This window comes from Mchenga conophoros, linkage group LG5, assembly GCF_057382185.1.
Source record: "Mchenga conophoros isolate Kocher_MC1m ecotype Shallow Benthic linkage group LG5, M_conophoros_male_GT1.1, whole genome shotgun sequence".
NCBI lineage: Eukaryota > Metazoa > Chordata > Actinopteri > Cichliformes > Cichlidae > Mchenga > Mchenga conophoros.
Genome location: NC_140530.1, coordinates 7,402,027 through 7,428,522, shown reverse-complemented (window position 1 = coordinate 7,428,522; position 26,496 = coordinate 7,402,027). Strand labels below are relative to the sequence as shown.

Genomic DNA, 26,496 nt, shown 5'->3' with positions numbered 1-26,496 from the left:
TGTCTGGGAGGCTGTGGTTGCTGCTGCACGCAATGTTGATGGTGAACAGATCAAAACACTGACAGAATCCATGGATGGCAGGCTTTTGAGTGTCCTTGCAAAGAAAGGTGGCTATATTGGTCGCTGATTTGTTTTTGTTTTGTTTTTGAATGTCAGAAATGTATATTTGTGAATGTGGAGATGTTATATTGGTGTCACTGGTAAAAATAAATAATTGAAATGGGTATATATTTGTTTTTTGTTAAGTTGCCTAATAATTATGCACAGTAATAGTCACCTGCACACACAGATATCCCCCTAAAATAGCTAAAACTAAAAACAAACTAAAAACTACTTCCAAAAACATTCAGCTTTGATATTAATGAGTTTTTTGGGTTCATTGAGAACATGGTTGTTGTTCAATAATAAAATTATTCCTCAAAAATACAACTTGCCTAATAATTCTGCACTCCCTGTAAAGAACCTTGAACCTATGCTGGGTCACTGTAATGCTGCTGCTGGCACCTTGTTTCACACTGAAAATTAGGAAATGTGTCATCAGTTACAAAAAAGCTGATAGGAAAAGAAGGATGGAAAATGCCTGGAATTTAATTACACTTACAAATACTGCTGCCTCCAAACTGCAAGCATCAATAAAATGTTACAGTATTGTTTCTATATCTGTGGATATATCATTATTGCTAGTTTTCTTGAAACAGAAGATTTCCATCCATCCATCCACTTCCGCTTATCCTTTTTCAGGGTTGCGGGGGTGCTGGAGCCTATCCCAGCTATCATAGGGCGAGAGGCAGGGTACACCCTGGACAGGTCGCCAGTCTGTCACAGGGCTAACACACAGGGACAGACAACCAGTCGCACTCACATTCACTCCCACATTCACACCTATGGACAATTTAGATTTTTCAATTAACCTATCCCCGCAAAGTGGAGAAGATTTCCATTAAAAAGAAAATCTCTGATATCAATTTTGAAGCTAGCGCCCAGCCCTACTGCGCATACTGCAAATATAAAACTGATATATACTTACATCATGAAGCAGTTGATGTCTGGTTTCTGACAAATACAGCAAAGAGGTGCGTTCTCCCCCTCCATACCAGTGTTCTCAGGCACTGGGACATGGTCAGTGTCAGACATTTCACTGTGCTACAACATACAACATACAGCACGGACCACATTACAAATCATGTATATGTAGATGTACTAATTATACATGGCTGAATGGATGCAATAACAACATGTTACTTAGCTACTGTAGTTATTTGTTTCCAGCTGTGTGCAGTTGCTCAAGTCTTATTGACAGTATACCGTTTCAAACACCAGTGCCAACATTTTATTTTTTAAATCTTAGTATGATTCTGCACCAAGACTTGTGGCCTGTTGCTCGGTAACTTATTGTCTGACTATATTAACTACAGTTCATAAACATCATTCATTTTCTCCCACTTATTCCATTCAAGGTCTATTCCAGCTGTCATGGGGCAAAAGTACACCCTGGACATGTCGCCAGTCTGTCGGAGGGTTATTAGAGAGACAACCACGCACACCAATGCCAACTAACATAGACTGTTTCTTCCTATCCTACGCAAGGCCACCTGGGTTGGCTGGAGGACTGTTTACTTAGCCTGGCAGGGCGAAGGACACTGTCTCAGCTGAACTCTGGACACACACACACACTGATAGACACTCATCCCCCCTCCCTTTCCAAACGCCTGCGATGCTCGTTCCCTCCCAGTGCAGATGCCGCAGACATGCTGCAGGACCGGATGCGCTGTCCACACCGGCTCTCTCTTACCCACCCCTGTTGCTTGTCTTGTGTTTTTATGGTGTATTGACAGTCATGTGCTTTTTGTGCTGGGGTGGGGTTTTTTTCTGTTCTCAAACTGTTCTCCCATTAGGAGCTCAGTCTGAGTGGATTTTTTTTTCTCCTCCTCTCACCTCATGTTATGTATTTTCTTTTTTCCTATCAGCCTACCTCTCTGACATGTCTTCCCAATGTGATGTTTGTGTAAAGTTCGGTCAGAAGGTTCCTTTGTAAGCGCGCATGCGACATTAGTGTGCTGCCTGCTGTAACCCATAATTTCCTTCGGGATTAATAAAGTATTCTGATTCTGATTCTGATACAGTCAAGAGACGCAGAAGGTCCCGGTATGCATCTGGACCGGCGAGGACATCTACGAGCTTCTCTCGCTCCAGAAGCTCCATCTTCAGCCTCTCCGCCATACAGCCTGAGACAAACACACCCATGAACGTACCCTTAATGTGACCTCCATCATCTGATGGAGCATGAGAGATGGTGCATGAGCGCTTACTCACCTAAAATTCCAATTTTCATTGGTGTGTGGGTCTTTAATCGTTTCCTCTTCATAGCTGTTAGTTGTTGCAGTCTATTCCATATTGTTTGCTCAGCCTTTTCTCTGTTAAGAAAAGAGATTAGGTTGCAAAGCTGCCATCACCTAGCACTAGATTTCAAAACTTTTCATGAGTTTGATCTTTGCTCCTACCTTACAGAGCACGTTACCAGAAGAACAACATCTGCCTGCAAGTACACGCACATCTTAAACAAACTGCATTAAAGTTACTTCTGCTAGATTCATAAAATAAAACCAGAAGTCAGCTGTACCTCGCTTAGATGAGCTGTGCGCTGATAGCCCTTCTTCTGCAGTATGGACCAGGCTATCTCTGTGTCATTCACATTCATTTGACATCCATAGGTTTCAAAATAAACTGCAACAATAAGCCAAAGAACCCCTTTAGCATCACCACAAACATTCAAAGCTAAGTAAACAAATGGCTTTCACCGACCTTTCCTTGAGTTTCCCATCAACAAGCCTTCAGAGAGATAGTCATGCTTTTCTGAGGGTTCTTCATCTGCAGCACGGCTCCTGTTAGCTGGAAGCCCTTTAACGAAATCCTGAAAACTTGGACCAGATGATAGCCGACTCTTGAACTTGTCTACAGTCTTCTTCTTTTCTCTCACAGTGTTAACAGCGCTAGCCAGTTTAGAACAGTATCTAGCCTGGATGCGGCTGACAGGTGGCCAGTGTTGGGTTACTGTAAATATGGGTTTTAAAGTCCTGAGGTACTCCATGCTTAGCTAACCACAAGAGCAAAGGCTTCGTAATTCCCTATCGGGTGTATCTGGAAATGAGCGACTATGTATTTTAGTTAGCTACTTTTGCCGCAACCTAAAAACTAACATAGTGTCAAAAGTCCCTTTTTACTCAGTAAGATACAGCACGAGTGCTAACTACCTCGAGTGAATTGTCACTCAGGTACAGATATCATGTGGAGCCAAAGATGTCTTAGTATCAAGAGGAGTCACTCCCTGTTTCAAGTACCTGACGCTATTCATCAGTGGACCTGTACCGCCGGTCAGAGGAGGAGACGAGAGATTCAGCAGGTTGTTTACACTGAATAAATGGCTTATATCAGCATGTGCTGACCACTCAGTGCACTTTATCGACAACTTTAATATTTTTTGGGAACGCAGGCATCTGTTCAAAGCAAATGGATTTAATTTTAACAAGTCAGGGGTGAAACTGTTCACCTCCAACTTGTTTTATTCCATACGTCATCCATCCGTGCTTGGTGCCAAGGCTGAGATAAACGAGGAGTTATCTCATAAAGAGGAACAAACAGTACTCCAAGAACAGACAAAGCCCAGCAGAAACCTTGAGGAGGAGCTCCATTTGCCCCCACCCGGGAAGAGCCTCAGAAAGGAGAGACATCTAAGGCAAGAAGAGGGGTCCCTATTTGCCTCCAACTCTCTCAACAACACCAACGACCAGGACAAGGGACCACGACCTTCCCCAGTCCCCCAAACCCCTGACAGGCCATCACCCTCCTCCCCCTCCCTTTCTCCCTCCTCCCCACACCTGAAATTCACTGAGGAGATGATGGAGCGGGTCAATGCTGGGCTCAGATCTACCCCCCGTCCCAATCCCTTTTTGTCCCCCATAAACCCCCCACCAGAGCGGCCAAAGGTTCGCCATCGAGCCCCACCCTCAACAGAGCAATCGAAGTCACATTGCCCAGCCTCGCCCCCCTTAGTTCCTCTTCATGCCCTGTCTCCGCAGTCTGATGCGTGATGTGTGAAGGGTCCGGGCTGTGAGGATTATGGCAGTGGTGACTTTTCCCAGGAGAAGCTGGGACCCTGTTTACTAGAAGGTTTTAAAATTTCTGTACTTTTAGGTGACAGGAGACATGTGGCCTGGTCAAAACACAGAGAGCTGCACTCTAAAAGATCTTTAAACATAGTAAACATACCTTGTGTGCCACAGACTGCTCCCAAACATGAGGGGACAAGTAATACCTCTAAAACACTTAAGTTGGCTTTATTAAACATTAGATCTCTAGCTGGGAAAACATTTTTAATTAATGATTTAATCACTGAGCACAGCCTTGATTTTATGTTTTTAACTGAAACTTGGTTGGACCAAAGTAACAGTGGAGCTGTTCTCATCGAGACGACCCCTCCTAACTACAGTTTTATCAGTGAGGTCAGGGCGAGCAGGAGAGGAGGAGGGGTTGCTGTCTTATTTAATGAATCATTTCAATGTAAGCAGCTATCTCCTGGAAGTTTTCAGTCTTTTGAATATGTGTCTTTACAGCTGAAGGCCCCATCCAAAGTTGTGTTTCTTAATGTTTACAGGCCTCCCAAATACTGCACAGACTTTTTTAATGACCTCAGTGAACTGCTGTCTGTGATCTGTGTTGATTTTGACTGTGTAATTATTGCTGGGGATTTTAACATTCATGTGGACAACCCTCAGGACAAAGGGACTAAAGACCTGAGTAACACTCTGGGCAACTTTGGGCTGACTCAGCATGTAACAGAGAACACACATAATAGAGGACACACTCTTGACCTACTGATCTCCAAAGGCCTGAGCATTTCAAAGGTTACTGTGTCTGATGTGGGCCTGTCTGATCATTACTGTGTTTTCTTTGAAAGTAAAATCTCAGCCCACATAAATATATCAACAACAGTGATCACAAAACGGTGTATAACAGAACACAGTAGTGCAATTTTTAACCAGGTCTTCCCATTAACACCTGATCTGTCCAGAGGGTCAGTCAATGAGCTCGTCAATAGCTTCAATGCTAACATGTTAAATGTAATGGACACTATTGCTCCCATTAAGGTGAAGGTTATCTCTGGAAGGAAAAAGTCTCCATGGAGAAACTCCACACTGGTGAAAAATGAAAAAAGAGAGTGCAGGAAAGCTGAGCGCAGATGGAGAAAAACAAACCTCCAGGTTCATTATGACATTTATAAAGAGAAACTTCACAATTATAATTTACAACTGAGGAATGCAAGGAGGTCCTACTTCTCTGACATCATCACTAAAAACAGCCATAATGCTCGGGTCTTATTTTCTACAGTTGACAGGCTAACAAACCCTCCTGTGCCAGTGGCAGCTGAACTTCATTCGACCATGGCCTGCAATGACTTTGCCAAATTCTTCACTGAAAAAATCCAAAAAATTAGACAAGCAATTGGTACATCAACAGCAGATCCAGGATATGTACTGTGTCCACCGAAAAACTGTTTAAACACCATGAAACAGTTTCAACCTATTAACAGCAAAGACCTGGAGGACATCTTAGGTCAACTGAACTCCTCCTCTTGCTGTTTAGATGTCCTGCCAACAAGTTTTTTCAAAAAGGTCTCAAAGACTTTAGAGTCAGACCTGTTACAGATCGTCAACTTTTCTTTATTATCAGGTGTGTTTCCAGAATCACTAAAAACTGCTGTAATCAAACCTATACTGAAAAAGGACAATCTTGACAAGACACAAATGAACAACTACAGGCCGATCTCAAATCTCCCGTTTTTAAGTAAGATCATTGAAAAAGCAGTTTCTCAACAGCTCAGTTACTTCTTAAAACAGAATAACTGCTATGATGCCTTCCAGTCAGGTTTTAGACAGAACCACAGCACTGAAACCGCTCTGACCAAAGTGTTTAATGACATATGTCTCAATACAGACAGTGGAAAAATGTCAGTCCTAGTTTTACTGGATCTCAGTGCAGCATTTGATACAGTTGACCACAACATATTACTCAAACGACTGGAGAACTGGACAGGTCTTTCAGGAACTGTACTAAACTGGTTCAAAACATACGTAGAAAACAGGAAATACTTTGTATCAATAGGTAACTTCACATCTGAGCAGACAAGTATCACATGTGGAGTTCCCCAAGGTTCCATCTTGGGACCCCCTCTGTTTAACATTTACATGCTCCCACTGGCACAGATTATAAAGAACAACAAAATAAACTACCACAGCTATGCAGATGACACACAAATATATATCACAATGTCACCAGGAGACCGAGGCCCTGTACAGGCTCTTGGTAAATGCATTGAGGAAATCAATGACTGGTTGTGCCACAATTTTCTCCAGCTAAACAAAAACAAAACTGAGGTAATAGTCTTTGGCGCCAAAGAAAAACGATTACAGGTCACCAGAGAACTTCAGTCTATACACCTAAAAACCACAAACCAGGCGAGAAATTTGGGTGTAGTGATGGATGCAGACCTAAACTTAGAAAAACACATTAAGACAATAACAAAGTCAGCTTACTATCACCTCAAGAATATATCAAGGATAAAAGATCTGATGTCTCAACAGGACCTGGAAAAACTAGTCCATGCATTCATCTTTAGTAGGCTTGATTACTGTAACAGCATCTTTACAGGTCTACCTAAAAAATCAGTCAGACAACTACAGCTCATTCAGAACTCTGCTGCTCGAGTCCTCACTAAGACCAAAAAAGTGGACCACATCAGTCCAGCTCTGAGGTCCTTACACTGGCTGCCTGTCCGTCAGAGGATAGACTTTAAAGTTCTGATGCTGGCCTATAAAGCTCTGAATGGTTTAGGACCAAAATACATCAATGACCTCCTGACCCAGTATGAACCATCCAGATCCCTCAGGTCATCTGGATCCGGTCTTTTATCAGTTCCCAGAGTCAGAACCAGACACGGAGAAGCTGCATTCAGCTTTTATGCTCCTTATATCTGGAACAAACTCCCAGAAAGCCTCAGATCAGCTGAAACACTCAGTTTATTTAAATCCAGGTTGAAGACTCACCTGTTCTCAGCTGCATTTGAATAAAGCACCAAATCCACACTTTAAGCTTAAATTTCAAAACTTACATTTAACTACTGATTTTATCTACTGTTCTGATTTTATCTGTTTTGATTTTATATACTGTTGTTTGTTTGTTTGTTAATTAGTTAGTTAGTTTATTTGCTTGTTTTAATCAATTTTAAATCATGCTTTTTATTTGTTCTTGTTTCTAATGTCTCTGTAAAGCACTTTGAATCACCTTGTTGTTGAATTGTGCTATACAAATAAACTTGCCTTGCCTTGCCTTGCCTAATGAAACCCGGAAAAACGTTTCACTCTTGTGAAGTGTTGCTACATACTAGTAAGTTTGTTTCAAACATAGAGGAAGCTCGAAAAGAGGTAAATAGTTTTTATCTTTAAGTCAATTCAGGCGCTTATCCAGTGTGTTAATAAGGTAATTAAATGTCAGACTACAATCCTCGAGAAGTCCGTAATGTCCGTTAGACAAAAATGTCACTGTACGTCCATCTTCACGGTCCGTCGTCATAATCTCCTTAGTCTAAACTATGGTTCCGTATGTGCGACAAAGCTTTGAAGGGAACTTTAACATTTACAGAATCGGGTTATTGATGGTGAGAGACGGATTTATGTCGTTGGGTTATTGTCCAAAACTCAGCTGCGGTCGAGATGAGAGTGGCGCATGAAAAAAAAAAACGTTAATGGTTTTTGTTTGTTTATTCGTTTGCTTGTTTTATTATTTACATTAATCGAGGTCTTGATCTTATAAAAATATTCAATATTGTTGCATACCGACGTAAAGTATTAATATCAGGCCATAAGAACAAAACATTGTTCATACTTATCATGTAAATATGAAATCCTGCCAAAACAGTTTCAGACAGATGCTTTTAAATAAAGTTTTTGTTTTTGTTTTTTAAAGAAGAAGAACAAACGGTGACGAGAGAAAGCAACTTCTCATATGAATAAGTGAATATGCCCCCAATCCGCATCCCGGACGCACACACAGACAGAGAGAGAGAGAGAGAATCATGTGTGATGTAGGCGTGACTGGAGCCACAGGTTCAGTATAAAGTGAGCATGAACTCTGGGATGAGAAACAGTACTGTTCCAGTGTTTTCTTTTGTTCGTTCTTTCCTGGAAGTGAGACATCATGAGAGTGGAAGGTGCGGAATAAAACTGCAGAGGCACTCAGGATTCTTACCAAGAAAAAAAAAAAAATCAAGGTAACTTAGAAAAAACACTCTGAATTTGATATCCATGTTTGTATAAATGTATTATTTATTCTTAAAATCATGATATTTCCTGTCACGTTATACATCTCTGCCTGCCTCAACTTCAGTTCCTTGTGCAGAGCGATGAGGCTGGTCTGGGAAACTGTGGTTTCAGCGTTTTTTCTAATGTAATTTCTACTCCTGTCATTTGTTCTGGCTATCCACTCTTCTCCAGGACTAGCTGTGATGATGGAGAAAGCTGCACTGCTGCTTTGCTGCCTGATCATGACTTTGTCAGGCTCCCCACTCTACCCATCCATTAGGTAAGTCCTGACAAAATCACTCAAATTCATTAGGTGTTGTTCATTTCCATTTTTACTGAGGTTTAGGCATATTTTGAAAGTTACGTAAACCCTTTGCTTAGTTCAGCTGTTCAGCTTTGGGAATGCCGATCAATGACAGCATTGGATGATTACACAAAGGGAACATTTTTTGTAAACTCATGGCAAATCACACCAATATGCACTATATATGCATCATTTAGCTAAAATGTTTGGAAACCTTACCAAGTGACATAGAAAATTTTCTTAATATTCAAAATCTGAATGAAACATTAAATATAACATATTTGATCTCTGTCAGGATTAGAAAAATGGTCGTGTCGAAGCTCATCTAACAGTTGACTCTTTACTTTACATGTCATAGCTGTGTCCTCTGTACTTCTGCTAAAAAGGGTCAAGAAGTCTGGATTAGTCACCGCGTTACGTTTACGAGGCATCATCGTCACAGTGTCGTGTACCAAAGCTGCAGATGTAATTTTTCACGCGCTAAAGCATTTTGCAGACTGATGATATTTTCTTTTCTTTTAAATCTGTCATCTTTACAAAGATTCTGCACTACTATGAAATCATCGTTCTTGCTAGATAAAGGGCTATGTTTGAATAATGGCATTTAAGATGTTCTGCATTCATATAGTTCATGGGGATGTTTCTCAGGTTCGGCCAGAGGGATACATCTATCCTGATGACATCTTCACTAAAGAATCCAGCAGAGCAGCAGGAGGAAGACGCACGTCCTCCCAGGGAGCCAGCAGAGTTGCGGTCCGTATGTTAATATGGTCTGAGTGGCTGATGTAAAATATGGCTCAAAGGCTCAGCTAATGAAACGTCCCAGTCAGAGTGGATCATTTACACAGTTTTTTAATGGGGATTCTTGATTTATTAGAAGGTACATCATTTTCAAAGATATGTCAAAAAAAAATACACACAGCTGAATACAATGCAAGCAAACATTGGACTACAGATAGTCTATGCTGGACCTAAATCTTTATATTTTGACCTTTTAGATATGGAGCTACATTTTATTAAAATAGTGCACAAAGTTTTCATTTATGAATTAATTATGAAATGTGGCTAAGATCGATCCACCCCATAATACAGCCCGTGCTGCAAATATAACATATTTCTAATGTAAGATGGGGAAATATTGTTTTTCTACAATATTATGATTTCATTGCACATTACTTAAAATGGATTGTGCAGTGAACATGCACTTGTCATTACAGTATATTTTTTGGTTTCCTGTAAAAACTTCACTTGTTAATTTCTTATTTTGGTGTACTTACCTTTAAATATTTATAGGTAACCATGACTACATTGTAATTTCAAAGCAAATATGTTGAAATTCCATTTGATTACAGGGTACTTACACCTTTAGTTGCAGGCCGTATTTTAAAGTTTTACTAAATGTGTCTTAATACTTCGAACTTTAGTGTGGATGCATAAAAAGATGTGAGCAAATTGTAAATCGACCGCTGGCCAGCTCCCAGATAAATCCTGCCGCTGCACTGCAGTTTACTTTATTTTCTGCTTACACTGACTGAACTGATGCAAACTGTCCCCATTTCTGATTCCAGCTTAGGGCGCCATGCTGATGCCATCTTTACAAACAGCTACAGGAAAGTCCTGGGCCAAATCTCTGCCAGAAAGTTCCTTCAGACAATCATGGGCAAACGGCTGGGGTAGGTAACACAAGTGGACTGAAATCGCTCCAATGTGTGTGGGTTACCAGTACAAATAGCCAGTGAAAGAGGAATTATTGTGGGGTTTGTTTGTTTTTTCCCCACAGGGATGGAAGTGAGAGCTACATGAAACGTCAGTCAGATATCTATGAGGGGACATACAAGGAAGACCTCACAGCCATCCAGAGAAATCAGAGATACAGGGGGGTGCACGGGAATGTCCTGAGACACAGGTATACACGTCTCCGATCTTTAAAAAGCCTAAACATTCAGAATTTGGCTTTTCCCACAACTGCAGATTCACTAAACTGAATCTTTTCTCTTTACAGACTGCTGAGTTGAGGAGGAAAGCTTTATCATCACATTTTTTTTAACTATCTTTTATTTGTTTGAGGGTGTCCTTTAAAGAAAAGAAATCATCTTATATATTCACATTAAAAGTTGTGAGGAAATCCTACAGCCTAGCTTATCATTGTGTGTATGTATGTGTGTGTGTGTGTGTGTGTGTGTGTGTGTGTGTGTGTGTGTGTGTGTGTGTGTGGGCGAGGGGGGGTTGGGTTATTCAAACACCCAAATCAAACTATGTGACCAGATTTCATTAAAAAACCCTTTAGTGGCTTTCTGATTGTGTATCTTTCTGATTGTGTATCTTATGTGAGGATTGTCTCAAGAATGTGTCTTCAGGGCCACGTCTGCATTATAAATGCCAACTCTGTGTTACAGGTTTCCTGCTATGATTAACAGATGCGACCTTGATGGCCTGTTAAATGGCCGTGCGTGTTGATGTTACTGTACATCTGCACCTTTTCTTTAACATTTCAAGATGTTTCACGAGACAAAAGATGTGATATTTAGAAAGCTTGTATGGAAATGAAGTACATATTTGAAGCAATAATATATTTTACGAGTTTAAAAAGAAGTCAATCAAATCAAATCAAATCAAAATTTATTTATATAGCACATTTTTAAGACCGAAGTACACCAAAGTGCTTTCCAGTAAAATCACAATACAGATAAAATCACAATAAAATATAAATTACAAATATATAAAATATAAGATGATTACATAATCTAAATACAGAGCCAGATGTAAATTACCCTAATTCGCCTTAAATGCCAGATCAAACAAATACGTTTTTAAACGTGATTTAAAAGACTGAATGGAATCTGACGCGCGAATATGAAGAGGGAGAGTATTCCATAGCCTGGGTGCAGCAACGGCAAAGGCACGGTCTCCTCTGGTCTTCAGCCGAGACCTAGGTTGTACTAAGAGCAGTTGGTCCGATGATCTTAGTGCTCTCTGAGGGCTGTACAGACAGAGGAGATCAGCTAAATAGTCAGGTGCCATATTGTTTAAAATTTTATAAGTAAACAATAAAATTTTAAAATCAATTCGATATTTGATAGGAAGCCAGTGTAAATTTTTCAGAACAGGGGTGATAGAGTCAAACTTTCTAGTGCCGGTCAAGAGACGTGCTGCGGCATTCTGGACCAGCTGCAAACGCTGCAGAAGAGAAGATTGTAGACCCAAGTAGAGTGAGTTACAATAGTCCAGTCTTGACGTAATGAAAGCATGAATGAGTTTCTCTATATCTTTGTGTGGTATGTAGGGTTTAGCCTTAGAGATTAGGCGTAGTTGATGAAAGCTAGTTTTCACCACAGTAGAGACCTGTTTATCAAGTTTGAAGGAACTGTCCATGAAAACTCCAAGATTCCTGGCAGTATCAGTAAGGTAGTTAGCAACAGGCCCAAATGTGCCAGTCAATTGTCCCAGAGGCATATTTCGGTCAAAAACAATAATTTCTGTCTTCTTTCCATTTAAAGTAAGAAAGTTACGTGATAACCAGTCCTTGACATCACTCAGACAGTCAAACAGAGGATGTGGTGAGGATAGAGCATCCCCAGTCAGGTGAAGGTAGATTTGAATATCATCAGCATAACAGTGAAAAGAGACATTGTGTTTCAAAAGTCTGCTGTAGTCGCATGCAACTAGTAGTTTTTGCTGCCTAATGCGACTCTTCAAACACTGCAGATTAACTGGATGTCATTCTGCTGTGTTCTGTACCTGTTACACTACAGTATGTGCTGGCATTACCATTAGCCTGTAATTGTCTACTGTGGCCATCATGGGCACGCTTTATAGACTACACAACTTCACAGAGTGTGAAACACCTTCAAAGATCCCTCCATAGGGACCACGGAGCACCTTAACTCTGGGAAGGTGAACCGTTTTTATCTTGTGTGAAGACTGATTAAAAAAATATCCCTTTAAGGGACACACATGTGTGTACAATAGCGGGGAGTGTAATCACGGTACTGTCTGCACAACTGAGGAACAAACCCCAGCAGGCAGCTGGACTCGTGGCAGCACAGGTGCTGCTTCTAACATTGTCTTAATAACAGCTCTGCTCCGTTTAGAACTCTCATTAAGCTCTGCCATTGATCCATAATGCACAAACACCAGTACCCGACATTTGAATCATCCATGAATCGGTTCTATGGATTAATAATCTTCGCAACCTGTCATTTGATCTGACTTTGAATTAATCAGGGTGTGTTATCCACAATCCACGTGAGTCCAAGTGACGAGCTTTTGATGTGATTTCTATGAGTGATTCTTAATGTTTAGGATAAAAGTTGCTCTCTGTTCCTAATGCTTCCTCCAGCCTGCTCCACTGTGTGCAGGAGAAGAGCCAAACATGTTTGGCTCTTTGTGAACACACTGATGCCTTCTACGTAAAGGACAATAAATCTCCCTCAGGTCATTTTCTCTGCATCAATGATTACAAGACTTACTGAAAACATCACAAAATGATGACAGCTACTTCACTTAATGCTGGCGTCCATTTGTAAATACAGATGTAAAGCAGTTTTCAGATAACTATAAAATACTTTGTTTAGTGCCACACTGCTGGTTTCGTTTTCTTTCAGCTCCTTGCTTAGAGAATTTTTTTAAAATACTAATAATTTTATTCTGTGATATATTTTTATCAGACGAAGCATTTTTCACAATAAATTCCTAACTTTTGGAGATAAAAGTATTCATCTTTTATCTTATATAAGCTATAGTAATAGGTTATATTCTGACTGCACTACAAAATAGCGAACTCTCCACTTTTTTTTCCCTATGCTGTGCTTTTTATTTTTATTCCCACAATCTGCTCATTTGCATTCAGTACATGTAGCCGCCCTCCACTCAGACCTGCAATAAATTCGAGGCTGCTGTGGCTCAGGAGATAGAGCAGGTCATCTACCAATCAGAGGGTTAGTAGTTCAATCTCTGGCTATTCCAGTTCAAGCACCTTAGAGTCCTTAGGTGAGATACTGAACCCTGAATGGCCTCTGATGCATTCAGTGGAGTCTGTGGGATCACTAAAGGTGTAGCTTTTAAAAGCAGCAGTGTGACTTTGATTAAGAAAGTACTATGGCAGTGCAAGTACATTTATCATTTATCTAATGTGTTTAGGAGACACCTTTAGATTGTAGCTGGAAAAAGAAGAATGTTTTTACCCAAGCAAATATCATTTCTTTCTCCCCTACTGTGATGACAAAAAAATAAAATATATAAGAGATATATATATAATCAATTTGACATACACAAAAAACCCACTGAGCTCATATTCTTCTCTATAATAAGAAAAAGAAAGAAACACGTGAGACTTGACCTCCCCAGCACCTTTATTTCCTGTTCTTCTTTACAAAAACATCCTCAAATTGCCCTCTTTTTTTACTTATTAACAGACTTTCTCAGAGACATCGACTCTGTATCAAATAGGAAACAGCCACAGAAATGTTCCATGTGTCAGTATTACTGCCAATATGGTTCATTAACAGTTGAAAAATGTTACGAGGTGAGCTGAGGGACAAAAAAGAGGAATGTACCAAAAAATAAAAAATAAAATAAGGAGGGGGGCGGGACAAACCCAGGTTTAAAAAAAAAACAAACAAACAAAAAAAAAGAAACCAACAAAAACAGCTCGCAATAAGAAAACAAATCTCACAGGAAGATGAAGTGCAATGATCAGTAGCTCCACAGTCCTCTGCACTGAGTGTTATTCCAGACTCCCAGAGACGTGGTGATATTTCAATTTCTTCCATTTGGCAACACAGACAAACTGCATGCTTTGAAGTTTTCAACTTTTCGTCCCATTTTCTCTTAAAAAAACCCAAAAAAAAACAACAAACAAAAAACAAAACAAGGTTTTGATGGAAACAACAAAACAATCATCTTCTTTTTTCTTGCCCCTATTTTTTCTGATTTCTGTGGAGAGATACAAAAACAAGCATTAGTTATTACAGACATGACAATGAATGAATGAATGAATGAGAACCTCTCTGGGTTCTCACTGAGCACCTGATCACTGACAAATCATGGATCATGCATTCTGATTGTGCACCCTACCACAAAAACACAGTGTAAGTAGGCAAAAACACAGAGCAACCATCATGACCAAAATCTCTCAAGTCGTGGACGATGCACGGACATGGACACAAAACACATCTCTCAAATGTAATGGTACAACCAGAACCACGAGTGTTAGACAACACAATGGAGGGACTGTCCAAGTGGCTGCATGGCTATGGTTGCAGTGATCGTGGTGGGATGAGTGAAGAGGCAAACCAGAGGGGGGGTGGGGGGGTGGCAGCAAGTACATGTGAACACTCGGAGTTAGAATGAGCACCACACAGCCATGCACGCTGCGAGACATTATGGAAATGCGCAGTGGATGCAGTCTGTGAGGATGCCCTTACTTCAGCCTGGAAGCAGAACCGACTCATTTGTTACAAATGGGGGAGGCTTTATCGAAGGCTTCTATACTTTGCCAATCTACTACTTTGCTCTGCAGCAATCCTGTAAGACACAGCGAGGTGTGGATAGAAGGGTTAAAGAAAAGAAAAGAGCTTCACGAGACAAAAACTAGCCTGGAAGAAGGGACAAAGTCCTCAGTTGGAGAATGACATTGGTGAAATCGTTAATTGAAATCTTCTACGTTGTTAAATGGGCTGTTGTGAGATCAAGAGGTAAAGGCGGACAATTACAAAGCGAGCTCTCGAGTCAGAGACAAATTGCTCACTCTGGCCCTCAAAGAGCTCTACATAATCACGGTGAAGAAATTGCCCCTGATATCATCACTGCTTTCACTCCTTTAGATCTTGCTGCTGTTCTTCTCTCCTTTTCCAAGTATGCACAAGCTCTTCTACTGGCAGAGAGCCTGATATCGAAATTAGCCTCTGCAGGCCCACTGAACAGCTACGAATATAGAATAGGCACTTTCCCTCAAGTTTGGAGATAAGAACTACCTAGAAGCCTCACAGCACTGAAGTCCTTGTTATCTGGAAAAGGGCTAGGCTTTCTCTCTACCATTAAGGACTCTCTAGGAGCCATTTGTGCCAGTCGCATTTGGCAGGCGTACCTCTTCACTGCTTTCTGGGCCAGCATGCGGTTTCCGGCAAGGAAAGTTACACCGCCGATGATTGCCAGGTACTTCAGAGTCTGGAACATGTTCAGGTGGGTCCAGTAGACGTACATCAGGCCCAGCATGGCTGAAATGAAACAGCCAAATAGATTTGAACATTAATGACCACCCAGCCAAGTTCCCCATCTCCACTCCTTCACAACATATAGAATGCTCCAATGCTATGATATACTGAGCCATAGTCCTTTGAATTTGACATATATCTTCATGGTAACAAAAGGAAATAATTATAGAATAAAACCTTTAATATTTTTACTGGAAGTATTACAGTGGTCCTGTGGTTTGGACAGCCAGCAACAGCCATTAACAGAACTGCAGCCACCATCCTGTTGCGCTGTAGTAGCCATTGTGCTGTCACGTCATTCACTCTAAAACTTACACTATAGCCTACATGTGTTAGTATCATGGATCACATTAGCTGGTTAATTAACATGCCAACTCAACTAGCATTTAACAAGTGGCTTCTTCCTAATGGCTCATCCTACAAAGCTTACAGAAACCACGCTCTGTCCTGACATCTGCAAACACGTTGCTGATGAGTTTATGGGCTCAGTCACTTGTTACGGGTCACACTAAATGAGTCCAATATTTAAATATTTAAACTTCTAAGAGTCCCTCAGCCTAGTGACTGTTTAGTGATCCCCAGGGAGCCGCTGGTCTAAGAAAAACTGAACCCGACCCAGTTAGCAAGTAGTTGTGGCAGGTTGCTGCCAGTCACTAACATGAGATAGGTTTCCTATCCCATTCTGGTTCTAAAAACACTACCCTGTGCAACTGGTTTCACCCAGCAGTAACCAGCCAACATTTGCTAACTGGTTGGGGAACACACATTTTTCCCTTTATATTCTGGGAAGCGGCCACTAAGAAAGCACAAATGTTCCACGAAAATGTTTTAAGTTGCGTTAAAAATTACATTAAACTGTTACAGAGCCATGAAGGTTTTGCCACGTGTGCACAGAGACATCGGGAGACACGGCACTTCGAAGGAAATTTTTTATGCCTAAAACACAAACCTCCCTTTAAAGAGAGCACTGTGGCAGGTGAAGCATCGGATCTGTGTGGCGTGACGAGAACACTGAACTCTGTGGTGATAAAAAACGCACAGAGCTAAGTCTGCTAGAATTCTGCATTGTTTTCCTGTCACAATTGCCTGTCGCACTTTTGTGTCATCATGAAGTGCCCTCGATTTCAGTGGTTTTGACACTTCATGGGAGATGTAGCCCCACCAGATGTTTACTTTGGAGAGCAATTTGCACAACAATAGTGATGATGGAAATGAGCAGAAATTTGCATTTCCTGTTGTTGTGCTTTTCTGGGTTTAAATTTTTGCTTCTTTTGGCTGCTAAATTCCACACATGGAAAACTGACTTAATGTCACAGAGGTGTTTGGGGAATTTCATGAATAATGCATACTTAGAATAATCATTCTGCGTAATGTCAGCTGTTCTTACAGCAATTCGCTCATCGTGTAGAACAACAGCGGGCAAACAGCAGGCAGAGAAGCTGGAAAAAAGTCGAGTCTGTGGCAAAGATTTCATTTCAAACACGGGGACTAACCTGCGTGTCCCAGATGGAACAGGATGGTGCTCGGAGAGAAGCTGAAGCTGGAGATGTTGGCGCCGAGCTTGACCCACTACAGAGGAGAGAGGGGAATAAAACACAATGTGATTTTTCGTCCTCTGCAAGAGGACAAAAGAGCCAAAAAAATTGTTTACCACCTAACGCACAATGAACTGATCCACGGCAACAATGACTATTATTCATCACTGAAAATGCCAGGGGAAAAATACACTATAGCTTTTGTGATTTCAAATTAAAACAAGTATTATAGTCATAGTGGACTAGAGTCTCATTCACTGTCTGTGAAGGCTTCGTACTGAAGAGCTTTTCAACAGGGGAAAAAAAGATCACTGCACAGAGCAATAGCACAGGCGGACGAGCTATCAGGGAAAGCTTGGACTGATAATGAAATAGGTTTGTTTGTAGGTGTGTCTCTTTAAATAGCAAATTACTTCCATACGTATACGAAACCACAGCTAGATGGAGAGTGGAAAAAAAAAAAAGGGAAACATTTTGTACAAACATATTATTATTATTATTATTATTATTATTACCAGAATGAGCAGCAGCAGGAAGGGAGACAGGATGAGTGCAGTGAAGGTGTTGGAAACCACTGTGGAGGGCTTCTTCTCAGGTTCCCTGAACAGATGCTGCACAAACATGAGGAGATTGTTAAAATCAAACTGGTTTCATTCTATCATCAGCCAGTAAATGAGATGTTAAGAGAGCATAACTAGTACCTGAATCTCTGGTTTGGGTACATAAAGAGTCTTAGGTTGAATTGTTGCCGGGGCCTCCTCATCCACGAACTTCAGAATGACGTCGGCCTTTCAAAAGATTAAAAGTGGGTGAGCAGGGTTTACGTCAGCGAGGACTCGCTATCGCCAACAGGCCTCAGACACTCACCACGTTCCACAGGATGGGATTCTCTAAAGTGGCGTCTCCAACGATGAGGTAGAGAGAATAGGTGCCAGAGATGGAGTCGAATTCCGATTTCCGCTCGGCTGTGTCCAACTCAAACTTGTACAGGTTCTTGCTGTCGGGTTCGGCCACAAACACGACCTCCTGGCCAGTTTTCTGATTGTGCAGCCGTACAAAGGTCTGCAACATGGACAAGAAACAGGTTTTTGACATCAGGTGAGGGTTTGAGCTCACCCTCCTGCCATAACCAGTGTGTGTCTTCTTGCGTTTGACTAGACGTTCACTATGAGGGCCGTATGGTCACAAACGAGACTATAAAAGCAGACGAAGTCAGAAACAAGTGTTCTGTCAGCAGTTTGCTGTAGACATGTGTTCCTGTCACACTCTGATTACACACCTGGTGAGGTGTGAGCTCCACTCCAGTGTTAATGTCAACCAGCTGGAAGGACATGGCAAAGTTCTGGTGGCTGTCTGCTGTGAAGGAGCTCTTAGCTTTGGAAGGATAGTCCACCCTGCATGTGTATTTACCAAAAAGAAAAGACAAAAACAGATGAAAATCATTTAGTATTTTACTTTCCTCTTACGGTGGATCAACAAAAGCTGGCACCACTTTTTAAATTTGATTTCCAACCTGGTGGTCTTTGTGCCGATGCTCTGGTCCTTATCCACCACAGAGAGGTCCATGTTGGTCACAGCCACCTCTGTGGACACCTTCACTTTAAGCTACAGGTGGAGACAGAGTACAAAGCAGAGTCATGAGTACAGTAGTCAAAGTGTGTGCACAAACAATGCAATGAGAATTCAGTGGTTCCCCACACAGCCTGCACACGGGCAGGCAGCCCGGGTATATTAAAGCCTGAACAGATTATCCTGGATGCAAATCACATTCTACACATCTGTAATGGATCTAAAAGGAGTGGACAATCCCTTTACTCTTGTTTTCAAAGTTTAATCACTGCTCAAATGTCTCCTTAATATGGTTTAATATGCTACTGTGGAAAAACTCAACAGCATTCAGCTGCTTCCCCAGAGAGGATCGCAGAATCCAACTCAACAGTAGCTGGACCAAAGCTTGCATCAGCAGCCCCGGAGGGCCACTCCAACCAAAACGTGTAGCAGATGGAGAGCTGGTCCATACGTGACTACACCGAGACTGCAAAAGAGCAAAATGAGAACTACAAGTGCCAACTTCAAGACGGTGCCATCATCCCTCGGATCAGAGGTTTGCTGGACTGACATATGATTTTACTTTTTTTTTTTTCCCCCCACAAAGTACATGGCAAATAAAATACTTGCTGATGAGAACCTTATAAACATAATTATTTCTTTATTCATTTAAGAAATGATGGATCCCTGTTTTTCCTTCTCCTTTCCTTCTTCTGCTTTCCTTCTCCAAGATGCTGGACTTGAATGAACACAAATTTTAAACTGGTGCAGCAGGTACTTCACACACACACACACACACACACACACACACACACACACACACACACACACACACACACACACACCAGCACCACGTTAGAGTGGACTGTCCAACGATTTCTGTAACTGGGTTCACATCCACTTCATGTCGTGACTGGCCAGCTGCGAGGAGCCAAGAAAGCAGCCTGATTTTGTACTTCTCTCTCTCGTGTTCCCTTTTCCATTGGACACAGAGCATTTTACGGCACTTCTCCTGCGAACAACCAGGTGAAATATCCTGACAGTCTCCATGGAGAGACTTGTCTGATGACGTGCACCATTGTTCCCACATACTGCACAGTATCCTGCTATACCCCACCCTCCAGCTTTGTCATGTCTCAATATGAATGAACAAGAGCTGCACAAATATGTTCTTCTAATTTTTGTTTTTAATTATATAGAAAACAAGATCATCTGCATAACCACATCTCCCTGATCAAGTTTTATTTATTTGGTTTTCAGTTAGATTGTAGCTAAAGTTCAATCTGCTGAAAAAAACAAACATGTTTTTAAGTTAGGAAATACATAAAGATTGTAGAGCACTCGTGTTAATAATTGCAAACTCATTACTGACCAAAACTATTCTGATTTCTGCCATAACTGAACATCAGCAGTGAAAGAAAGCTCCTGAAGCTGTAGAGGACCACCGTTTCCACAAGCCCAACAGCAGGCCCTTTGTCATTAATACAAACAGCCTGCTGGTTAGTGGGATGGGCAGTACACCAGATGTATCAGCATACATGCAGTAATTTCTTTAATTATATGAATATTAAGTCAATAATAAGTCAAACAGCACTCAATAAACCAAAATGCCTATTGTGGATTTTACAGGAGTTAGAGCTGCATCCACACGTAGCGACCAGAGCCCACAGAAAGTGATTGAGTAAAATAATCACTGGGATGCAAAGTTGGCGGAAAGCGAGTACCAATGCGAGTGCAGGATACTTTCGATTGAGATATGACCTAGTAGTAAATGCATTAAAGGGTTACCTAGGCAACTGGAGCCTGGAACGTGTGCAAGCGATGAGCTGTCAGCTTCAAAGGGAATCATTTTGTGTGGACACAGTTTAAGAAGTTGAAGCTCAAGCTACACTTGTAGTATATTCATTAAAAGGAAAGTTTTCTATGCAGTCTATGCAGCGCTGTTCAAAACTAAGCACACCCCAACATTCAACAGCTAGCAGAACCACCGTCACTGTTTTGTGTACGACTTTATCCGTCTCTCATGTCGTTGTAGAGGAATTTTGACCCCACCCTTCTTTACAAAACTGCGTCAGCTCATTGAGGTTTGACTATATTTGATTAAGGCATTCATTTAAGCACAGCTCTCTTAAGATCAACAGCATATTGATCAGGTTGAGTTCTAGACTTTGACTGGACCTTTACGACATGTTGATTCTTTTCTCTTTCAGCCATTCCAAACTTTACTGCCAGAAAGAAGAAGAGTTTGTGCTGATGTGCCGTGTTTGGTTTTTCCCAAACATGGTAGATGTACATTATGGCCAAACATCTCCACCTATTCACATAAGTTTTGCTTTAATAATCAACAGCTTCCTGAAATCAAAGCACGTAACAGTGTTTGAAATATGAACACTTTCCAAATCTTTCATATTTACAGAATGGTATTCTGGGTAATGTCATCTTTCAAGGTAGAATAACAGTACAACAGCTGGGAGGATGTTTGTGCCTACATATAAAGACGAGGATGAAGAAAGAGACGCGACATGCCCTAACGCAGACCTTCCCAAAGTGGGGGCGCAGAGCCATTGCAGGGGGGGCGCGGTATGAAAAGGGGGGGGGGGGGGAGGCTTGGACACTGCTAGCACGGGGCGCCCACACAAACGCAAAGCAGGAGATGAAGCATCGCGGAATATGTTTCCAAACCAACTTCATTCTAAGCCAAAGACTAGAAAATATGGTGAAGCATGTCTGCCCTTTGGCTTCACCTGCACAAGTGCCGAGGTAGGTCTCCCCTGCAGGATTGGTTTTCCCTGCGTCGGGAGCAGCGCTGGGCTGTTCAAATCACGGACAAACAGGATCCCACAGCTGTTTGTTTTTAAACCCATTTTGCACAGAGAGGCATTTTTTGAAAAATGGATTGATAGTAATGTTGAATATTATTACACAGGAAAAAAACAACTACACGTAAAATAATCCCACTGTGACGCCTCTGCCTTTGTAAATGGAGGGACAGTAACTGCGTGTGTATATGTAAACATGTAAAACCTGAAGATTAACAGTATTTTGTCTCTATCTGCCATTCTGCAATTCATCTCACGTAAACAATAACGTGGCGCACAGCGTGACGTGAAAAAAAGGCACACACCTTTGACGTTGTGTTACGAACTCTGTATTCCTCGTCCACACGTAAACATAAAAAAGGAGTTTTAAAAAAAATCTCAGTTTTCGGTGATTTGAAACGCCGTTTAGGTGCGGACGAAAGGCCCAAGCACATAGAAACAGCTGCGTTTTCAAAAATACCCGTGTAGGTGTGGACGTACCGTACAAGAGTTAGTAGTTTATTTTATTATTACCTGTAATTTATTGCAGATTACTTGTATTTGCTTAATTGTTTACTAAATGTTTGAGGTGTGAAATAAACCGCAATGGAGCAAAATATGGGTGTGTGTGGTTGGAGGATGTGTTTGTGCGCGCGCAGGGCGCGAACATTTTTCTTGTAAAACAAAGGGGGGCCCAGCAAAATAAAGTTTGGGAACCACTGCCCTAACGTAACATAACATGTGACTAACAGAGAGCTGTGTGTATTTTAAGCTTTTTAGTTAAAGAAAAAATGAAAAAAATTTTTTTTGACTTTTTCATATTTGCTTGTTGCTTTGCTCTGCAAACACTAACGAGTCACATATTTGCTTCAAAACAGCAGCAATTAAAAGTGACCTTAGGTGCAGACTACAGGCCTCAGGCAAATATTTCATATTAGTTAAGGGGGGGTCTAAGACTACTTTTCTTATTGTTCTGATTGTGTGTTATTACAATGATTTATTTTACATATACCCCTGACAAAAGGGAAAAGGAGTCACTGTAAACCTAAATAAAGAACCACTGATTGGAAAAATAACAATGACTATTATTGTGCATGCCAATTCCAGCTAAATGCAGCAAGAAAAAAAACGTACCTCGACATGATTGGCAACCAGCCGGCTGTCCCCGGTCACTGCAATGGTGAACTGGTAATATCCGCTGGCTGGCTGGCTGGACATGAAGTTCAGTTCAAAGACGCCGCTGAAAAGGAGAAAATAAGAAGAACTCAGTATAACAGCTGGGGCTGCAGTCACAATTTACTGTAAAATGAAAGTACGTTGGGATATTATGTAAAGAGGATTAGAAACAATCTACAGCCAATGACAACTGTCTGCTTTAATACTGGAGTTTACCCTGTCGTTGGGGATAAATCTCAACTTCTGGGGAACTTGAGAGACGACTGTACAGCTAACATACATTTGGATTCTTATACATACTCATTAATTGTGAATGGTGCTTGGTTGAGAATAGCAGCCTTCGAGGCCACAGCGTATGCAGATTCCACCACCACGTTGGCTGAGTCTAGTGGTTGAGACATGACATCAGTGACAAGGAGCTGTGAATCAGAAAGAGAGAGAGACAGGGTGATGTGACTGTGAGGTGATTAAAAACCACACTGAGGGCTGTAGATAGAACACGATCCATCATGTGTACCTGCAGGGTTGGCTGGCTGTGGGAAACAGTAGCTGGGCCCTGGGCAGTGACGACTACCGGTACGTGGAAGCGGTTGCCGGACAGAGCAGCGGCGGCGCTTGCCACGCTGAAAGCCTCAGCCAGAGAGTCCCAGGATTTCTTGCTGAAGATAGAATTCACCAGCTGGATGACCTGATCCTGTGTGAAGAGAACATTTGCCATCAATACCAAGCCAAATCGATATAACTTCAGCTGGTACAGCACCTCACAAACAGATATCAGACCTCTTTGATAGGAGGCTCCATGTCCATGTGATCTGACAGGGAATAAGCAGCGGTCACAAACATGGCGGTTGCTTCGAGTCCCTCTTCAAACTGGAGGTAGAGGCCACCGAGGTCATCCAAGCGAGCTGTCAGATCCTGGAAGGGAAAAGCCATCAGAAGAGGAGTTAGAATTTACCTTAATGTCTGTCGTGCATATTGTTGCAGTGATAGATACTCTTATTAAACAAAGCCAAGGTCAGCATATGTACAAGTAACACCTCCGAGTCAAAAGTTCAGACTTCAGAGGTTTTTTTTACTCCTGACTCCTTACTGTCACTGAGAGAGGATATCACTGACTTGCTCAGCTCATCTGTTGTTCACACCTTGTGACTGGTAAAAAGAAGCCAACCAGAAGGAAACTAAAATGCCTCATTTGAACAAAGAGGCTGTCCCAAGGCCTAGTGCAACACAAATGTGGATCATTTGCAGCTTTACATCATGCAAAGCAATCCTTTTAGGGTCAAAGAATAAAAATATAAAACCATAAGTAAATACAATAGGGCCCATTTTGAAGATATAGGATTTCTTGCTATAAATCAAAAAATAGTGAGACAGCACCATCTGGTGGTAGTTTTAAAGTTCACCTCAATTTCTTCCAGTATTCCTCCTAGCTCTGCCTGCTGGGAAAGCTGGGATGCTGTTTGCAGAGCCATGGTGATGCTGTCCAAAGAGAACACCCATTTATTGTAAAATAAGATGCATAGACTCTCTTTATTTTTATTGTATTTTTTTGGTAATGACAACTGAAAAGCATCTAACACTTACGCCATAACATTATCCTCTTTGTTGATCCGGGCTGTCAAGGAACCTACAACTTCCTGGGAAGCAAGAGGAAGCCCAAGAGAGCTGAGAGCAGTCACAGCCCGATGAATCTGAGTCATGGTCGAATCTTCACTGACTGCAGCCAGGAGGAGGTCGCGGGTTTCGTTGGATACAGGGATCTAAAGAGTTAAAAACAAAAACAATGCACACAAATGTAATTCATGCATTTCTGTTACACTTATCTCTAACAGAAAGAAGGGATAACAGACAGAGAGACACCATGAAATATTTTTATACCTCACATCCTGAAATGGCACGACTGATCTCAGCAGCAAAGAAGAGTGAATCAACACTAGTGGAATCAAGCTGAGATTTCACAAACTGGCACACATCCTAAAAACAAACAAATGCAAAACAGCCACATAGTGAAGACCGATGGGAGTCTAGAGTCCATATATTACATATGCAAATAATGAAGGACTGTTTTTCTCACTTCGTGATCGGGAACTGTCGCTCCCAGCTTGGTCAGACCTACAACTGAGTAGTATGCGGACTCCAGGTCAGTGAACTGCTGGCTCAGGAGGTTCTGCAGTCGGGCCACATCAGACAGGGAGAGGTAATGTGACGGTGTGAGCGCCTGAGCTCCGGAAAGAGCCAGGCTGAGAAAGAACAACCCGAACAGCCCTGCGGACACACAGCATGGACTAAGTAATCTGACGCCGGCTGCTGCTCGAAAGGTGAATTCATAAACACAAAATTAAATATATAATAAACAGAATAATACATTTTTATAATAGCTTCTCAACATACAATTCATTCATTCATGTAACGCTCGCTCGTGCAGGTCTAGCTACGAGCCAGCAAGCTAACGTCAGTAGGAAACGGCACACTGCGAGCACAGAGCGGTATTTTTCCACCAACGATAAAACCTGCATTTCAACAAAAGCTTACACGACATGAATAAAACCAAAGATGCACATAAATGACATTCAATTCGGCGTTTTGTAAAGGAATGTACTCACTAGACCGGTCCATGTCTTGAGGTCTAATGCAGCGTCACCAAAAGCGACGATTACTTCCGGTGTCTCAGAGCGCGACCTGTCAGTAGGGGGATATCCGGCTGTACACGTTGCATTTAAAAATAAATGCCCACTAAAATTATCATTTTTATTATTATTATTTTAATATATAAATACTTTGTATACGTGTAAGACGCACTGTAAATAAAATAATGGTCTATATTTACATTCTTTGACATCGAATGCAAACTGTAGATCATGTTCGCAAATATCAGCTGTGCCGTCGCCATACTGCAACAGGATTCTGGATGCTTTCAGGAAATTTCTAGATTTTTGTACCTATACAGCTACCGATATCACTGTAAAGTAGTATTTGCAAATCGGACTTGTTTAGTTTTTGTTTTTCATTTATAAAAACCGCATTTAAATTGTAAGCATTTTACAACTAATTTTAAAAGTACACTAATGTGACCAACTGTGCTCTTTTTTTGCACTTGACTTGTAAAAGCCTATATGACCTTTTTTTTATTTCGCCATTCATTAACCGCATAGAGAAGTTTTCGTCGTTTAATAATGTTAAAGTTTTCTTGAAGCAAACGGTATTATTAAAGTTCTTCATGACCGGGCCAAGTGTCCTCTTATGTGGAAATCAAAATATGGTCACCCTAAAGTACACCACGTGAGTCAACTGCCAAAACCTGTTTTTATCGAGGTGGTTTCTTGTACTGATGGTGAGTACATTAAGTGTACTCCACTTACACTGATACTTTCAATGGAAACAGTTTGTTTTAGAATTTTTCACAGGCTTACATAGAGCCTTAGGAAATTGTTTTTTCACATTCCTGTGTACTCAGAAATTTAGATCTTGCATTAAGAAAATGTGATTGGAAAATTCTGAAAGTTAATATCTTAATTTAAGTTACCTGGACAACTCCAACTCAAGCTAGGAAAGAACTTTAACCTCTAA

The 26,496-nt window shown here is 41.3% G+C and overlaps 3 protein-coding genes across 4 annotated transcripts; 1 reads left to right on the top strand and 2 right to left on the bottom strand.

Moving 5' to 3' along the window:
• Nucleotides 1-1,698: 1,698 nt before the first annotated feature.
• On the bottom strand, nt 1,699-3,809 carry LOC146573692 (mitochondrial tRNA methylthiotransferase CDK5RAP1-like). Its single transcript, XM_085273003.1, has 5 exons — nt 2,803-3,809; nt 2,621-2,724; nt 2,502-2,536; nt 2,314-2,414; nt 1,699-2,225 (listed from the first exon to the last, which is right to left on the bottom strand). The coding sequence occupies exons 1-5, from the start codon at nt 3,086-3,088 to the stop codon at nt 2,050-2,052; spliced, it is 702 nt and encodes a 233-aa protein (XP_085129129.1). The 5' UTR covers nt 3,089-3,809; the 3' UTR covers nt 1,699-2,049.
• Nucleotides 3,810-8,194: 4,385 nt separating this feature from the next.
• ghrh (growth hormone releasing hormone) lies at nt 8,195-10,788 on the top strand. Its single transcript, XM_085275503.1, has 6 exons — nt 8,195-8,323; nt 8,547-8,634; nt 9,307-9,411; nt 10,227-10,331; nt 10,439-10,564; nt 10,661-10,788. Exons 2-6 carry the CDS (start codon nt 8,558-8,560, stop codon nt 10,671-10,673), a joined length of 426 nt encoding a protein of 141 aa, XP_085131629.1. The 5' UTR covers nt 8,195-8,323; nt 8,547-8,557; the 3' UTR covers nt 10,674-10,788.
• Nucleotides 10,789-13,988: 3,200 nt separating this feature from the next.
• Nucleotides 13,989-25,615, bottom strand: rpn2 (ribophorin II). 2 transcript variants are annotated; one of them, XM_085272996.1, is made up of 18 exons: nt 25,533-25,615; nt 25,004-25,194; nt 24,808-24,903; nt 24,514-24,689; nt 24,333-24,408; nt 23,710-23,844; nt 23,447-23,623; nt 23,230-23,348; nt 22,888-22,993; nt 18,921-19,012; nt 18,687-18,801; nt 18,275-18,469; nt 18,109-18,195; nt 17,923-18,018; nt 17,366-17,441; nt 15,746-15,875; nt 15,084-15,183; nt 13,989-14,592 (listed from the first exon to the last, which is right to left on the bottom strand). In XM_085272996.1, the coding sequence occupies exons 1-17, from the start codon at nt 25,543-25,545 to the stop codon at nt 15,132-15,134; spliced, it is 1,932 nt and encodes a 643-aa protein (XP_085129122.1). In that variant the 5' UTR covers nt 25,546-25,615; the 3' UTR covers nt 13,989-14,592; nt 15,084-15,131. The 2 variants fall into 2 exon arrangements, with proteins under 2 accessions (XP_085129122.1, XP_085129123.1); XM_085272997.1 differs by lacking the exon at nt 15,084-15,183.
• Between the last annotated feature and the right edge of the window lie 881 nt (nt 25,616-26,496).